This window comes from Pyrenophora tritici-repentis, chromosome 5, assembly GCF_003171515.1.
Source record: "Pyrenophora tritici-repentis strain M4 chromosome 5, whole genome shotgun sequence".
In the NCBI taxonomy this organism is placed as follows: Eukaryota; Fungi; Ascomycota; class Dothideomycetes; order Pleosporales; family Pleosporaceae; genus Pyrenophora; species Pyrenophora tritici-repentis.
Window position 1 is genome coordinate 832,448 of NC_089394.1, and position 17,229 is coordinate 849,676.

A 17,229-nucleotide genomic window follows, 5' to 3' on the forward strand; every position below is an offset into this window, starting at 1 on the left:
TGGTTTTGGTGTTGCATTGGCTGACCTGTTGCATTGGATGCGCACGGACGGTAACGTGTCTGTGCGCGTGATGCCCATAATCGCGTGCCGCACACCCCGCAACATCAACACCAATCCACCCTTACCACTTCAACCACCCATAACTCCACAACCATGAGTTGTATCAACGCTGCGATTGAAGCTATTGAATCGCGTGATCCCGGAGATAAATTTACATACTCTGAGGTTGCGCGCCGCTTTGGTGTTGATCGCTCTACGTTGTCGCGACGCCATCAACAGATCCGGGGCTCAAATGAAGCCAAATCACGTAATCAGCAACTCCTTCACCCACACCAGGAGCTACAGCTTCTAGAGCACATTGACGAGCTTACTGAGGCTGGCTTACCACCGACGAGGACTATGATCCAGAACTTTGCTAGTGCTATAGCCGGAAGGGCTACCTCCCAAAGCTGGGTGACGCGCTTCTTTCACCGTCATCCCGACGCGATTATATCACGTTGGTCAACTGGTTTGGACCGCAATCGCCACCGGGCTGATTCTGTATACAAGTACGAGTCGTACTTTGATCTACTATCTACTAAAATGGCTCAGCACCATATTCGGGCGCAGGATGTATATAATATGGATGAGAAGGGATTCCTTATTGGAGTGACGGGGAGGAGTAAGAGAGTGTTTAGTAAGCAGAAATATGAGACTGGGGGCTTTAAGAAAGTGATACAGGACGGCAACAGAGATTGGATCACTGTTATCGCTGCTATATGTGCTGATGGGAGTACGTTACCGCCCGCGATTATATACGAAGCTACTTCGGGCAACATGTACGCCAGATGGGTTGATGATATCGCAATTGACGATCCAGTCTACGTTACCTCAAGTCCCTCAGGGTGGACCAATGATCAGGTAGGCCTGGCATGGCTCGAACAGGTGTTTGATCGCCATACGAAGGAGAAGGCCGGCAATCACACACGCTTACTCATCCTTGACGGCCATGGGAGTCACGTTACTATGGAGTTTATTGACTATGCGATCGCCCACAATATTATGTTACTCATACTACCCCCCATAGTACCCATACGCTGCAGCCACTCGATGTGGTAATGTTCAAACCTCTGGCAGCCGCGTACTCACTCAGCTTGCAGCACTACCTCCAGGCGAGCCACGGTCTCTTAGCTGTGAGGAAGGATGACTTCTACCGTCTTTTCAAGCCTGCCTGGGACTCCTCTTTCATTAAGAAGCACGCGTTGAAGGCATTTAAAGCCACTGGGATAGCTCCTATAGATCCCGAAGTAGTACTTAAAAAGTTCCGAAAGTCAACACTAACAGCACCGCCGCCACTAGTGAACGTGAGTAGAGCTACTATCACGAACCTCATTAATCAGGCCTACGATCCGAGCTCTATTGCGGCCAACAACCTCTCAGAAATACTCCTCCGCCTCCAGGCTGCCAAAGAGATCGCCGAGTACGAGAAGGACGCACTGCGCGCGGCGCTACACGTTCACCAGAAGCCCCGCAATCGGCACGAACCTCCCCTAGATCTACAGCAGCGAAAAGCGTTCCATTCAGGGGCAGTTTGGTGGTCGCCGTGCAAGCTTCGAGAGGCCCGCTTCAGGCAGCTAGTGAAGGAGAAGGAGAAGGAGAAAGAGCTACTTGATAAGATAGAGTTGAAAGAGGCAAAGGAGAACAACAGGATCTATCAACTTAAGATCAAAGAGGCAGCGCGGGCGGCGCGTGAGGAGGCAAAGAAGGTGCGGGATGAAGCCAAGGCTGTAAAGGCTGCCGAACTTGACGCCAAACGACGCGATCGCGACGCTGCAAAGGCTATACAACAACCCCAATCGGGCAAGCGTAAGGCTTCAAAGCCCGCTGCAAAGCAACAGCCAAAAAAACGACGCGTGGGTGGTGCTGGCGGTGGCACTCTGGCTGAGGTGGCTGCACCGGCTCCCCCACCAACAACCACCCGACGCGGCCGGGCCGTCAATACTCCGGCAAAATATAGATAGACAAAGTTGTAGAGCTACGTCTATAGATCAATACACCGGAAAATCTCGCGATAATAGTTATTGTACGTGGCTGCACAGCCTCAACTTTGCCGTCGTCGCGATATTGGTGGGGTGTGCGGCACGCGATTATGGGCATCACGCGCACAGACACGTTAGCCCGTTACACGACTTCGAGCGCTGATGAATGTGCCCACCCCTTTCTGGTATGCCCGTCAGCATGTCTGTCGGCGCAACAGCACGAATGAATAGAGATGCGAGTACAAGGCAACTAGTGAGAGCGCTGAAATATACTGTTGTGTAGAATTATTATTATTATATTTCCATTAGAGTCCTGTATCAGTCGGTGACTATGTAGGACTTTGGCTAAGCCGTTCTATGTATGATGGTCGTTGTGGAGTTTCTATGGGTCTTGTACAATTTGGGTGGTGTTTTGCGTACTCCAATTTCAGAGCTAGTCTTCCATTGGCGCGGGTGCTAAAGAGCAGTTTGGTGAATAGAAAGAGATGTAGCAGCGGGCTCTTTTGGATAAGGAAATATTGTTTTTGTAGTTTTATACAGTGTCTGTCTGTTCGGTGATTTGCCCGAGGTGCCATTTTCTCGTGCCAATCCTAGTACTTGCAATAAAGGCTAGAGTAGCTTTAATGCCTGTCTTTGTTTAGAGGAGAAGTGGGAGGGTGATAGGTCTGTGTGGTATTGCTTCTTTGAGTGTATTTCGATGTGTTTTGTACTGTTTGCACTCTAGAAGTAGATGCTGTGGTGTTTGTGGTTTGTAGCATATACATAGATTGCAGTCTCTCTTGTTGAATCTCTTAAGGTAGGAGTTGAAGTATCCATGTCCTAGCTTGAGTGAGTAGAACGCGCTCGAGATTTCTCTTAGTGTTCCCTTTGGGACTTTAATTGTTGTATGTGTGTTGAGCTTGAAGATCCTTGAGTAGGAGCTTCTGTTTTTGGTGGGCCTGTCGGTATACCTCTTGTACTCCATCAGTTGTTCTGTTTTTTGTATTTTGTTAATTTCTGTGCCTAAGTAGGCTAGGCTCGCTATGGTCGATGTTGTTGGTCTCTCTTTAGCTGCTTCCTTTGCTAGCGTGTCGGCTTTTTCGTTGCCCTTGACGTCGTTATGTCCTAGGGCCCACTGCAGGTGGATCGATGCTTTCTTTGTCGTTATTCTCTTTGCAGCTCTGATGCATCTTAGTAGCCACTGTTGTCCCGGGTTGTCCGATAGGTTGTTAAGCCTATGGATTGCTGCTTGGTTGTCTGCGTATACGTAGATTTCTTGGCCTTCTTGTGCTACTATAGCCGCGTGTTCAAATGCCTGTGCTATCCCCTCTAGTTCACCGTTGTAGACTAGTTGGGAGCATCCAATGTTTGTCTTTTGAGAAAAGGTTTCTTCGTGGGTGGAGCTGTACGCTACTACACCTACGCCGATCCCTATTCCCTTGTCGTGTTGTGAGGCATCTGAGTAGATTGCGGTGAAGTTATCTCCGCTCCTTGACTGTTGTGTAGAAGTGACAGCGAGTACAATAAAGAAAAGTATCCAGAAGAGATGGTGGTATAGTAGTTATCACGTGATGCGGCGTTAGGCGATTACATGAACGTAGGCTAAGATATCTAAGGGGGCAGCGCAGATAGGTAACTAACATCTACTTATGCCTAGTATACTCTAAGTCTCATTCTCTACTTTCTACTAACTACGGGTTGGCGGGCGCTCTTCGGACTATTAAGCTCATCCCTCTACCATAATATAACGAATGTAGGTGGCCCCCTCCCTATCGCGATAGTTGCACGTTTTCTGGGAGCCTCGAGCTTGACCTGAAATTGCAGAGAGATTCAGAAAGTATACAGTAGGAAAATATCAATGAAAGGATTGCGACTAATCAATAGAATTTGTATACATGGATAATTGGTTGCAAAACGTGTGGGACGTATGCCGCCACATTGGTCACTTTGTTCCATAAAAACGACACAAGAGTGAGTGAATAGATTTCTGAAGTTTCGGTAATCTTCGCCACAACATTAGTGTTTGCTCATGAAAGGCTCATGCTTCCCATCCGTCCCAAGTGGCGTAGATTTCTTTGAGACGCGCCTTCTCTGCTGGCCCAGTGAAGATTGAATCGACTGCTCGCTCGCACAGTGCCTTGATATGGTTTCGATCGAGGTTGAAATGCTGGGCCGCGAGATAATACTCCTGGGATAACGGACTGCAAAAGACTCCAACGTCATCCGTCTGTAACACATTAGTCGTCGGTAAGAGCATGCGTACCCATCAGCCACACATACACTCAAAGCGACTGGAACACTAGTGTGTCGCCACATTCCAAAGTGATGGTCTGAATAAGTGCCCGTGATCATCTTGGCATGCACGTTACAGCTCAAGCACAACTCCACTCCAATGGCCTGCTGTTCGATGACTTTACGGAACTCTTCTTTGACATGTATGACATGACCAAGCCTATCGGGATTCCATGATAGAAGCGTCTGGAGCTCCAAATCTGAAGACGAAGGCTCGCTTTCGGCAAAGTGTAACGTGACCTTCAAACCCTCCGCCTTTGCTCGCACAAAGCTATCTTGAAATATGCGGATATCGCCTCTGGCAGGGTCACCACAGAGATCCACGCCCACAACACCAGCTGACTTGTATTTGAAAGCGAGGTCTACTACTTCATCGGCTTCGGCAATGCTGTTTCGACGGTCGATGGACACTATGAGAAAGGCTCGCATCGTGTTGCGGCTGTCATCATTATGTGCCTTCAGTATGTCGAGGACAGTCCTCACATAGTCCTCCTTGGTCACACCCGCCTCTGGAATTGCTCTTGGCGTAGTCCGCAATTCGATGTAGACAAGACCGTCGTCTTGGAACTCGCGTAGGACAGCTCTGGTCGAATATCTGAGCTGTATTAAATACCAGCAAACTATTGGAGCGTATAGACGTACTCAATGCTGGCGATATCACTGCAAAGGCGATATATGTACGACGAAAATAAGGGGAAGAAGCTAGGCTCGCTGTCAGCTGTCTACTGCGCTGTCAAGGCGACTTAATTGGGACGACCGAGCACCGCGACCATTCATCCGAAGGGGACTGGTGGAGCTCGCTTCCAGGGCAATAACGCAATGACGCTATCGGACGGATCGTCTGGACCCATGCACTCCAACGGCACACGGGTGTTACAACGACTATCGCCGTGACGAGGTGAGTCGACGCAGGCCTACGTTTTGATATCATAGTCGACCTTTCCCGGCGGAATGGCGACCAAGGGATCTTGCACATGCAGGTCGGGATCTTTTGCGCTTTTGGTCACCCAGATGTCGTGCAGACATTCGCGGCTAATGCTGCCGGTGAGATGGGCGTGGAGCTGAGTCGCGGCATTAGCAGCGATGCGAACGGAAGTCTGAGCTTCCTTGGCGCTTTGACTCTGAATCCAGGAGGCTGGAGCAGTACCTCGATTTTTGGCAGGCGTCTGGCAAAGTCGACGTCAACGGGAGGGCCTGCAGACATGACGGGTAACGGGAGCACGACGGTATTGGTGGCGTCTGTGAGGTTTCTCGAAGCAATAGTGGAGTGAACAGACTTTCGGTGCCGGACTGGACATGAGGCGACGCGGGTCAATGGGGACTGCTGACCAATGAGGGCCGGACAGGGCCCGAAAGAGGAGGAGATTGCAGAACGCGCCTTCTTCATCAGGTGTTAGCAGGAAGGCGCGGCCGGCAGACGTTGGAAGGCACGTTGCCAGCCTCGAGTGTGTGCATGCAAACAAACAAACGGCTGCAACTCCATCACTCCATCACTCACTCGGCCAGCAGTCGGCATTCACTCGTTTTGCTACGTAATTGATGTACTGCGAGTTGAGGTGTGCGTGTCTTCTCAAACAGCCGGGAACGAGCAAGAGTCGCCCTTTGATCTTCAGCGCTCGCTTCGGCTAGGCCAAGCTTGAGCTCTCCCCCGGGCCGCTCCTGTACCTCACTCATCTCCAACGCACTCGCAACCCTTCCTATCCTCCAGTTTCCCCGACCGCCTGCCTGTCTGCCGCCGCCCCCTCTGCGCAAGCAATCAAGTCTGCTTTGCGCGCGTCCGTCGCCATTGCTGTTCCTTGTCCATCGCATCAGTCGCCCTTTCCCTCCCAGACCGCCTGGTTGCCGCGCTCCCTAGGAGGCCCCTGGATCTGTTGTCTCCATTTCGCGCCGCCCGCCGCCGCCGCCAACACCACCCACCGCCTCCCCCAACGGTTGCACTGGACACATGGCCGATATGAACCAAGAAACCATCCAGCAGAAGATCCAGACCGCTCGACGCGACGCTGAGAACCTCAAGGACAAGATAAAGCGCAAGAAGGATGAGCTTGCTGACACAACCCGTACGTTCTGACCCGCCCATGGTCCGCTCTGCGACTGCAGTACAAAGCACTGCTAACCCCCAGCCCAGTCCGCGATGTCGCCAGAGACCGCGTCGAGGCCCTGCCGCGCCTCACAATGAAGACGAAGCGCACCCTCAAGGGTCATCTTGCCAAGATCTACGCCATGCACTGGTCGACGGACCGCCGACATCTCGTTTCGGCTTCGCAAGATGGCAAACTCATCATCTGGGACGCCTACACCACAAACAAGGTCCATGCAATCCCTCTGCGATCCTCGTGGGTCATGACGTGTGCATACTCGCCATCTGGCAACTACGTCGCTTGCGGTGGTCTCGACAACATCTGCTCCATCTACAACCTGTCTGCCAGGGAAGGGCCGACGCGTGTAGCACGCGAGCTTTCTGGTCACTCAGGCTACCTCAGTTGCTGCAGATTCATCAGCGACAAGCGCATCCTCACATCCTCCGGCGACATGACATGTGTCCTATGGGATCTCGAGACGGGCTCAAAGGTACATGAGTTTGCCGACCATCTCGGCGATGTCATGAGCTTAAGCATCAACCCCCTCGACCACAACCAGTTCGTTTCGGGTGCTTGCGACGCTTTCGCTAAGCTCTGGGACATCCGACAGCAAAAGTGCGTCCAGACGTTTGCCGCCCACGACTCGGACATCAACGCCATCCAGTTCTTCCCCAACGGCAATGCCTTTGGTACTGGATCAGACGACGCCTCCTGCCGTCTGTTCGATATTCGTGCCGATCGCGAGCTAGCATCATACCAGGTACGCACGCCCTTTGTCATGTTGCTTTTTCACGTAAGCATTGCTAATTACAGTTGATAGATTCCTGAGCCTGTATGCGGCATTACATCGGTAGCCTTTTCCGTTTCCGGCCGTCTACTATTTGCCGGCTATGATGATTTCGAGTGCAAGGTGAGTGCCCCAGGCGACCCTTTCTGCTGATATTCTGACATTTTTCAGGTCTGGGATGTATTGCGCGGTGAACGCGTGGGCACACTGCAAGGACACGACAACCGTGTCAGCTGTCTCGGCGTTAGCAACGACGCACTCAGTCTCTGCACGGGTTCTTGGGACTCTATGGTAAGTTTGCCCGTAAGCGTTTGCTTTTGACATAGCTGACTTGGTTCAGCTGCGCATTTGGGCATAAGCACAGCCCACGGATTAACCACGACGCCATGTAACGACGCCAATCCGAACGTGTGCGCGCTCCCCTAATTTTGGCAAACTACAACCCATGACAGCAATCTTCCGAACTCCTGGTACACCATACCCCTGCTACATTTTTACCAACCAGGAGCCTTCTGAGCGCTGCCTTACACTAAGCATATAATACGCACCACCTTTGGAGTCTTGGACGCGACGGCTGTGCATTGTAATGTTCAGGCGTCCGGCTTCTTGTGTTGGACTGGATTTTTTCTTCCCATACCACTGTTTTATTCACTTTCTTCGACGGCGCGAGTCTTTTTGTACTGCCCATGTCCAGGCTAGCAGTTCTGCGCACATGAGTAGTACTTATCCATCTCTAAGCTCCACATGCGACTGTTTTTGCCTTTTTTGTTCTGGTCAAAAGCGGCCAATTGGTCTTGCACTTGCGTGGGAAGAGGGAGTGCATGTATGCAAGACGGGAGACCAAGTTTCGGATTTTAATGCGTTCAAATGGCTTGGTGAATGCATGTATGGCAAGGAGAGATGGAATGGCGGGATGAAAGGTTATTGATGCATGGATCTCAACGTGTACGATTTGAGTGGGTTTTGTGGGGATCAATTGGTGCGTGCAATGGTAGGCTCGGTAGTCATCGGATTTCTATACACCTTTTAACTTTATCGATGGTTTGACATGATGTCGTGAGCTCATACTTGGCCGGCTAAAGTTATCTCGCGCGTCCAAGCGCTCAGGCCATGAGATGCCCGAGGGAAGCTCCGCCCTCCTCCACGATCCCCAGCGTCTGTCGAGGCAGGTATACCGCGACTCACGGCGATATCAAAACCTTGCCCACGCTGATTTCGGCGTAATCACCGTTGTACGGCGACTGCATCAAGCGGGAAGGCCGCTCGCGAATCTACAAAGGGTATATATCGGCAGCCGTATACCGGCATAACCGGGTCACCCAGGGGACGTGGATGAATTAGGCCGAGGGTGAATTGAAAGCGTACAAGATGGGCATGTTGTGATTGTTGTGATGACGTGAGGATGAATGCCATGGAAGTCTATTGCGAAGATTTGACTTTGGGCCTAGGTGACGCGTGGTACAGTAGCTGACCCAGGATCCAGGACTGGAGGTGATGTGCAAGCGTCGAACCGCTCTGACATGATGATATCCGGAAGCTTATTGCTTACCGTGCTTCGCATTCCAAATGCGCGCATGCAACGTGTTTGTGAAGAGATCAAAGAGATTCTGTTATGCGCAAGGCATGAAGAAGTATCCAGGCCAATCTTAGACGCATGCAACACAGGGGAACTGGCCATCTCGTGGGTCCTGAAGCGGGAAAAGGCGGCCCAGCCGAGGCAAGAGTCGGAGAATAAAGAAGCCATAATTAATGCTTCTGGAAGAAAAGGAAGGAGTCTTGAAGGATTGCATTGCCGGGGGACCTGCATCAGGGGTGCTGGGCCGGGCGGGCATATCAAACAGGCGGAAAAAGAGTAAATGACCGCCTCCTTTTATTTTTGCGGCAACTCTGGTGATGCATGAATGAAAGTGCCTGGCAGGATTGAAACAATGGAGCCTGCGCATACTTGGGTACGAGAGGCGCCTCTATGGATCCGCTGACGAGTGGCCTGGAAACAGAGGCGCGGGGAGCGAGCAGGTTGATGATGAAAGACGCGTAGCAGAGCTCGGGATGTGTGTTTCAGGGTAGAAGAGGCGGTGGACTTGATGTTCAAGCATTAGAGCTACCACGCGCCACCCACAGGCTGCCAATTGGGCGGACAAGCAGGAGAGACTCGTTTCGTACTCGAGCATTCCTGTTTCAAGGGCCTGCAATGGCCGACTTCGCCAATCGAACGTCATGGGAGGGGCCCTTGGATGGGGCGTGGTCACCCGGTCAGCGTCAGCCCTAAAACACCGCCCACCTAGCAGCCCCCTACACCTCGTACCGCAGAGACCACCGTGTCCACGCAGTCGAGTGAAGGTGTTGAGGCTTTGCAGGTGAGGTCGACCACATCACGCCGCCGGCGACCAATGAGCTGGCTGAAACCGGCTGATTCGTCAAAAATAGCCCCATCGACGCTCGTGCCAAGGCTGTCATCCGGCGGAGCTACATCCCAGACGTCCCAAACCCAGTAGGCACGAACCTTGTCACCCACTCCTTCCTTTTGCCCCAACGCGTCACTGCCGACGACAATCATATATCAGCCACCTGCCGCCCGCTCACATAGACCTCCTTCTTTTTTCTTCATAATGAATACTACCTCGGCTGCACAGGACGAATTCAACGAACTGATCCGCGACAAGGACAAGGAACATCGACACCCTGAAGACCGACACAACGACAGCGACGTATCTGAGCCCGAATCCCCTGGCGCAGCAGACGACTACCTTGAGAAGATTGACACCGACGACGAGCTCGACATCCCCGCAGACATGAGGGCCAACTACTACATGCCGGCCATGAGGTCCGAAGCAAACACCGGCCCGAAAGGCGTCATTGCCGATGCCCAAGCGTTTGAGCAAGCCAAAAAGCAAGCCCGGCGATTTACATGGAAGAAGAACGGTGCACCGGCACAGTATAGCGTCAGCGCCTATCACGACGACAAGGCATTGAGCGATGAGGAGGGTGACGAGGGCTTCATGAGGCAATGGCGTGAGGCAAGGTTGAAGGAGCTACAGAATGTTGGCGAGCGGATACGATCGCGGACAAACAGCCCCAGCCGACGCATATACGGCAACATGCCTTTGGTTGATGGTGAGGGCTACCTTGACGCCGTTGACAAGACTGCCTCGGGCATTACTGTTGTTGTCTTCATCTATGACTCCCAGGTCCGTGCACCACACCTCACTTATCCACTACCCAACCAACTAACAACCCCCTCAGACCGAAGACGACAACCACGTTGTGCAATGCATGCGTGACGTAGCCCGACGCAACGACACGGTCCGCTTTGTCAAGATGCACGGCGAAGTAGCAGAGCTCGACTCTGACTGTCTCCCCCGCCGTTCTCGCATACAAAGGCGGCGACAAGTTCGCTAGCTTACTACCGCTACTTGACGAGCTACCTGCCGACTCGGAGGTCAGCTCTGTCTCGCTCGAGACGGCACTAAGGAAGTGAGTTGGACCCTGACGCTAAACCCTATACTGACACGCGCTAACCTGATCCAGAAACCGCATCCTCTGAGCACCTCCTTCTCAGAACATGGTCGACTTTTCCTTTTACTGCTTTCACTGTACATCATTCATCTACACCGATGTTCATCTGTCGTTCTCTCCGCACGACCTTTACGTCTTGCGCGACACATCATCACCGCATCCACACCCACATCCACACACGCATGCTTCTACGACAAATCATCGGCGTTCTTAATCATATCTTTTTCGTTGTTTTTTTGCGCAATTACACGGCTATTTTCATTAGATCGGAACAACGGGTTTATTCTCTTCGGGCAGCTCAGCACTGCCCTGAGTCGCATTCAGTATGCGAGGCGTTTTCCTTTGTTTTTCTTGTTGCGATTTCTTAGATCGGTTTGGTGATATCCATTTGGGTACATTTTTGTGTACGTACGTATTGGTTCTTCAAGAGCGAACGGATGGACGCACTTGCGAGAGGTGGATAGAATAGGATAGGAAGAGTGGTATGGGAGGAACGAGACCAGACGAGATGAGCACCCGGGTGCCACAAAATACTTGACATACTAGGGGAAAAAGGCCACTGTAGTCGCCAGACACGTCTATTGGGTGCTTACCCACGCTGTCTAGTATTTTATGACATCCAGGTGTGAGAGCGAGTACAATACCCCAAATCTGATGTTGTTGTGCTGTTATTGGCATGTGCGCATCTCCTCTCTTTTTCCTGGAGGGAAAGGAGGTGATGTGGGATATTATAATATGTATTTTTCACTATACTCGTTGTTTATGTACATATGTATTTATGATAGAGTAACGGCAATACTGATATAAACAAAGACTTATACTATATACACCCAATCTCATACAACACATATCTACAAAGAAACCCTCATCTCCCAAATCTCTACCTCCACTCCAATTAAACTAGACAGCCTTGACATCACCATACCCCCGACTCAAAATCCTACTAATCTCCGCCCCCTCATCTCCACCCACACCGGCCGCCGTCACATCCCCCTCCCCACCATCCCCCCCTATTCCTCAAAATCTCCACAACCTCGCCCTCCCTCCTCGCTCTCTCCCTCTCCTCCAACATTCCAACCACAGCTCTAACCCTCTCCTCCTCGTCCCCCTTCGTCCCCCCCCTTATCCCTCTGCCACCCGGCCTGCAACTCCTGCGCAGCCTCCTCCTCAAACCTCCTCTTGATACCAGCATCCTTTTCCAAGACGCGAAAAACATGTTCATCAGACGGCGCAAACGTGTTCATAAAAGCAGCGACGGCGATTTCAAACATGAAGATGGCGAAGAGGGTGAGGAGGAGGGTGAGCCACCAGGGCCAGGTAAAGCGTGTTAGGAAGGCGGAGCGGACGTAGTAGATTCTTGCCGTGGGGGCGTAGGTTAGGGAGAGAATTATGTTCCAGAGGAACCAGCCGCCTATTGAGGCGATGATGGCGAGGGCGTTTGTTGAGGTGAGGGTGGCGGTTGCTAGGAATCTGTTTTTTGTTAGTTGGGGTGTTTGTGGGGGCGGGGTTAGAGACAAGTGGGATTAAGGAAGGAGGAAATAGGAAGATGAAAAGGAGGAACATACTGCATCTTCCCCGCAACAATCACCACAACCGCCGAATAAACAATCATACCCAACGCATAAATCCCCCCATCCTCCACAAACGGCACATGCCCAAACAAGCCCCACGGCACAAAATACACCGCCATCGCCTCCGCACTAGCCATAAACATCCACCCCAGATAAACCCTCACGTTAAACCCGCCATTCACCTGCCCAATCACATAAAGTTCCGGTACAGCAAGTAGCGTGGCAGCCGAAAGATCCTTCTCAAAGACCCCCATGAAGATGACGGGTAACGAGGTGAAGAGCGTGTTAAACATGGATAGGGACCAGGATTCGTAGAGCGAGGTACCCGTGTAGCCGACGGAGCGTTGGTAGAGGGCTTGTGTGAGGTAGAAGAGGAGTTCTTTCCAAAAGGTACCGACTGTGTATTTACAGGTGCGGATGTAATTCCACCGCCCGTGTACAAGCAGTAGTTTAGTCAGGAACCTGAACTGAGCGATTGAGTAATCGCTTGTGCGTGCGGCTTGTAAGCCTTCTTTGCCTGTGATGCCAATGCCCACGTGAGCTTCTTGGATCATGGCAATGTCGTTTGCGCCGTCGCCGATGGCGAGGGTGATACTTTTGTTGACGCGTTTGCGGATGGATTTGACGAGTTGAGCTTTTTGCGAGGGCGAGGCCCGGCAGCAGATTACGCTGTCGGCGAGGATGGCGAGTTCGTGGAAGAAGGGGTCGAGGGTTTCGCTGGCGGTGATTTTGGAGAGGGTTTGGCCGTCTACGACGACGACGGTGTGGGCGGCTGCGTTGCTGGTTATGGCGTGGATGGCTGAGGTGATGGGTTGGATGAGGTCGCTGGCTTCGTGGTCGAGGATGGTTACGGTGGAGTATTCTTTGATTAGACGGCATGAGTAGCCGATGTTGATTGCGGTTTCACGCTTGTCGCCTGTAAGCATCCACATTTTGATTTTGGCACGGCGGAGCTTGTCGATGGCTTCGGGGACGCCTTGTTGGAGTTTGTCTTCGATGGCGGTGGCGGCGCAGAGGTCTAGGCCTTGCTCAATCTTGTCACCAGCTTCTTCGATCAGACGTGTACGGTCGACGAGGCTGGTTGTTGCATCGAGATAGAGCCTCTTCCATGACTGATATTCTTCCTCGGTCATGAACCGGTATCCATATAGTAAAGTGCGAAGCCCCTCGGTGGCGAACTCGTTGATGTGCTGGAGACAGCGTTCAATGACGGCAGTATCGTCTCCAGCGATATTCTCATCAACCATGGCTTCCATCTCTTCAAGTTGGATCGAGCTGCGAGCCTCTGAAATGGCCATGCTGAACCTATCCAGGCCGGACTGACGGGGAGTCTGTATTGGTGTACTCTCAATGGCCTCGTTGACAGAAGGTCTACCCAAACGATCGTTCTCGCGCTCACGTAGCCACTGATCTACCTCATCCCTTGCTGACATGGATACACGCGCACCAACACTGGCAGCGAACGATGGTCTGCCAAAGTTGGCACTAGTTCTAGCAGCTTGCGCAAAAGACATGCTCCTGCGTCCACCGACACTGCTCAAACGCCCAGCAACACTACTCCTACGGTCAGCCTGCTCACTCCTACGAGCTATCGCATGTTGCGCCTCCATGCTCTTGCGCGCGTTAGCACGACGCTCAATTTCAACCATTTTCTTGTTCGCCAGCGTAGCCAGCTTCAGACGCTCCAGGACAATAGAGTCTGCGCCCTTGCAAATAATGCAAATTCTGCCATCCGGAAAACGCAAAAGGATAGACATGCGTTTCCGCTTGCTCGAGAACTCGATGACATCTAGAATTTCGTATACCTCCTGCGTAGACTCACCATCGGATCCTGACGGCATCTTGAGGGTAATGGTGTGGACGTCACGATTGATCAGGAGAAAACCCATGTCTTGGGCTGCTTGCACCAACGCAAGTTCATCCGGAGAGGAAGCCATAAAATCGATCTTGCCATCCTCCTGAACTTCAGGCAAGCAGGTGTGACATAGCGCTAGTGACAGAAGAAACATGCGAGCCTTCTTCGAAAATGGGGTATGCGGTTTCCTCTGGATATACCGAAGCATATCTTGGGTGCGCAACTCACGTGACGCTTTGCCCGGCTTTGCGTTTGACCGCCAATTTGAGGGACCTCCTTCTGCGGGACTCTCAACTTGCTCGGTCGCCTCAAATGCAGGGACTGCTGATTCACCAGGAGAGACGTCTTTGGTTGACCGGAAACTCTTTCTGGCTTTGGCGGGTTGCTTTCCCTTCTTCCTCGTCTTGTGGATCAGCTTCTTCTTCTGCTCGTCACTTTGCAAATCAGCATCGTGGAGCCAAGACACACCCGCAACACTGAGCTTCCTGAACTTCATCGAGTTATCCGTAAGCGTACCCGTCTTATCGGAGAAGATGTAGCTAATCTGACCAAGCTCTTCGTTGATGGTAGAAGTTCGTGGTTCGCAGGGGGTATCAGAGACCGGATCGTACATGTCAATGTCGGTATGCAAGAAGAACATTTGCGCAAGCTTGACAATTTCCAGACTGACATACAACGAGAGCGGAATCATGGTATTGAACATGATGATGAAGGACGTGAAGCTTGGAAAGAAGGCGACAGACGTGCCGGCGAGATACCACATCGAGTCTTCATGGCTTTGCCATATCTTGTACGCAACAGCGTTGAAGATTGAGAGAGCCAGGACGAAAAACACGATGACGATGACGATGCGATTAACCAGGCCTTGTAATGCAGGAGCCTTGATACGAGGGTTTTTATTGGCGTTCATGCGGATGCGACACTCCTCACCAGAGTAGATGACCATGCCGATTGCATCAGGCGTATTTCGCAAAATGCTACCTCGGAAGATGATTTCGTTAAGCGTGAGTGGCGCTTGCTTTTCATGAATCGTCACGCGTCCTTCGAAGCTGTACAAATCTCGATTGGGATCTTCCACAACGAACTCAGCTTCAGTCCTCAGGATGTCTTCCTGTTCGATAATGGTTGTAGAGATGGCTGCGGTCGTTTGCTTGCTTTTCAGATTCGTCTCACCGTCTAGAGCCATTGTTTCGACGAAAGCAACATTGTTCTCGCCGTTGGTATGGAGGAGTGCCAAATCAGCGGGTGCAGCTTCGTTACGGTCGAGTCTGATGATGTCGCCAACATTGATATCCTGCCACTTGATAGTCTCCCATTGGAGCGCTGATGACGAAGACGGCACACTTGCATTGTCGGCGGAGTGCCTGACATCAGATTGGCTCACACGCAACACATGGGTTTCTCGGTTGTTTTCTGCCTTGTCGAGCCGATACCTCCGCAAGTCATCATAACCCTCCTTTGCGATAGACAATGTGACGAAGAACATCAAGGGCACAATCGTGGTAAACTGGCCTGTTGTACTAAGACCGGGTATCATCTGTAGGATGGAAATGACCAGAAAGTAAAAGTTGGCAAGCTTTGAGAATTGCGCCACGAGCTGGCGGGGCACAAAGTTCCACGCGGAGTATCGTGTAGATCGGATCCAGTTGCTGGTGTATGGTTGGTTTGTGCGTTCATCGATGGGTGGCTCTTTCCGCGTGGGATCTAGTTGGATATGTCGTCCATCCTTGCTCGGGGGTACATCTTTAATGCGGAAGATGAACTTGCGCGCCTGTTCTGCAAAGTCCTTTGCCTGCCTCACCATTTGTGACCTTCTACCTGGACCCTTTTTCTTCAAGGCAGAGCTATAGTATGGGAGTGCCACTGGTCCACTGCCCATCTTTGACCTGGAGATATCCGAGGCCGAAGAAGCATACTCCAATTGTTCATGTGAGACTGTGACAAGGGTGTCTCCCTGTTTGGATTGTGAGGTTCCAGCAAAACCCTCTGGCTGACCCATTCCGGACCGTGAATTTCCAACTCCTTCGTCCAGCTCTATATTATTGCCTGGTGATTGCGCCGTGTCGTGTACGTTCCTCTTGAAAAGGGCGCTGCGTAGCGAATATCCGCGATTACGAGACGTTGGAGAAAGCGGCGAGCGAGACGAGCTAGGACGTGGAGGGAGTTCATGTGAGTGTGATGGTGATTCGCTTGCGCCGTTGTCTTCTGGTGACACTTCCTGCGTCCTGATTGTCAAATCTGGTGTCCCGGCTCGTTGTTTTCCACTTGAGCCTTTACCAACCGCTGTTATCTCATCCATCTGCGCACTTCTCCCCACCATGCTCGATCTTTTTCCCGGTCCATCTCGTTCGATATCGGTGGAGAAGCGCACGCGAGGCGACTCGTCGGTGGTCAGGCGCGCAATCGATGGGCGCGCAGAAGTCTCTACGGCAGATGTGCGAGATCGGGGCGTGGAATCCGGATTGGAGTTTGATTGCTGGTGGCCGGTTATCGCATACGGAGGGACTGCGCTCTCTACAGTGCTACGTGTCGTTGGTGCCAGTTCGTTTTCGTCGTACGAGGCAGAATGACGCCGTCTGATGCCTCCACCACCTCCGCTATCTCCCGTACCAGCACTTGATGCGCCCGGAGCATCTCCAGTTGCAGACATTGTCGATAGTCATGCCCTTTGTCTGCGTGCACTGCGCCCCATATGAAGGTGCGAGGCCGAGTCTTCCAAGAATGCCACTGCGCCCGAGGCCCAACTTAGCGTCTTGTAGCTTCGGCCTTACTACTATTCGCAGTTCCGCGGCGTCGTATGCTCAATTCCACGTAAACATGGGACCGTTCTGCTTACTGCAGAATCACGTGTATATTACAGTTTCCAAGGCGCAGCAACCGGCCACTTACTGTCGGAAGCGACACGGCTGAGCGCAGACGGGATGCAACTACGGTATTTAGACATGTCGTACCAGTTTGCGGCTGGTGCTGCTGATTCAGGGCTGACACTGACGTAACTGCCTGCACGTATAGCCTACCCCACACCATGCAGCCGCAGCTCTAGCTTGTCCCCTCATCATGGGGTTGGGATTACGTCCTTGACTGCTTTTTTCGCTCTGCAGATCTGCAAGTGGGTATAGTATGCGAACAT

At 52.0% G+C, this 17,229-nt stretch overlaps 7 protein-coding genes across 7 annotated transcripts; 3 read left to right on the forward strand and 4 right to left on the reverse strand.

Moving 5' to 3' along the window:
- Positions 1-153: 153 nt before the first annotated feature.
- Positions 154-2,000, forward strand: PtrM4_102900 (Trichoplein multi-domain protein; the record flags this gene model as incomplete). Its single annotated transcript, XM_066107487.1, has 2 exons — positions 154-1,010; positions 1,067-2,000. 2 exons carry the CDS (start codon positions 154-156, stop codon positions 1,998-2,000), a joined length of 1,791 nt encoding a protein of 596 aa, XP_065961936.1.
- Positions 2,001-2,655: 655 nt separating this feature from the next.
- PtrM4_102910 (uncharacterized protein) lies at positions 2,656-3,738 on the reverse strand (the record flags this gene model as incomplete). The annotated part of the gene is made up of 2 exons (XM_066107488.1): positions 2,656-3,492; positions 3,736-3,738. 2 exons carry the CDS (start codon positions 3,736-3,738, stop codon positions 2,656-2,658), a joined length of 840 nt encoding a protein of 279 aa, XP_065961937.1.
- Positions 3,739-4,035: 297 nt separating this feature from the next.
- Positions 4,036-5,493, reverse strand: PtrM4_102920 (Add, Adenosine deaminase; the record flags this gene model as incomplete). The annotated part of the gene is made up of 5 exons (XM_066107489.1): positions 4,036-4,224; positions 4,278-4,884; positions 4,932-4,991; positions 5,208-5,350; positions 5,437-5,493. 5 exons carry the CDS (start codon positions 5,491-5,493, stop codon positions 4,036-4,038), a joined length of 1,056 nt encoding a protein of 351 aa, XP_065961938.1.
- A 750-nt stretch (positions 5,494-6,243) lies between these two features.
- On the forward strand, positions 6,244-7,515 carry PtrM4_102930 (WD40 repeat protein; the record flags this gene model as incomplete). Its single annotated transcript, XM_001936292.2, has 5 exons — positions 6,244-6,349; positions 6,418-7,130; positions 7,191-7,280; positions 7,329-7,448; positions 7,498-7,515. 5 exons carry the CDS (start codon positions 6,244-6,246, stop codon positions 7,513-7,515), a joined length of 1,047 nt encoding a protein of 348 aa, XP_001936327.2.
- Positions 7,516-9,766: 2,251 nt separating this feature from the next.
- PtrM4_102940 (phosducin) lies at positions 9,767-10,556 on the forward strand (the record flags this gene model as incomplete). The annotated part of the gene is made up of 2 exons (XM_001936291.2): positions 9,767-10,345; positions 10,401-10,556. The coding sequence occupies 2 exons, from the start codon at positions 9,767-9,769 to the stop codon at positions 10,554-10,556; spliced, it is 735 nt and encodes a 244-aa protein (XP_001936326.2).
- A 1,202-nt stretch (positions 10,557-11,758) lies between these two features.
- On the reverse strand, positions 11,759-11,917 carry PtrM4_102950 (uncharacterized protein; the record flags this gene model as incomplete). The annotated part of the gene is made up of 1 exon (XM_066107490.1): positions 11,759-11,917. The coding sequence occupies one exon, from the start codon at positions 11,915-11,917 to the stop codon at positions 11,759-11,761; it is 159 nt and encodes a 52-aa protein (XP_065961939.1).
- Positions 11,918-12,180: 263 nt separating this feature from the next.
- On the reverse strand, positions 12,181-16,749 carry PtrM4_102960 (MgtA, Cation transport ATPase; the record flags this gene model as incomplete). Its single annotated transcript, XM_001936290.2, has 1 exon — positions 12,181-16,749. One exon carries the CDS (start codon positions 16,747-16,749, stop codon positions 12,181-12,183), a length of 4,569 nt encoding a protein of 1,522 aa, XP_001936325.2.
- Positions 16,750-17,229: the final 480 nt, after the last annotated feature.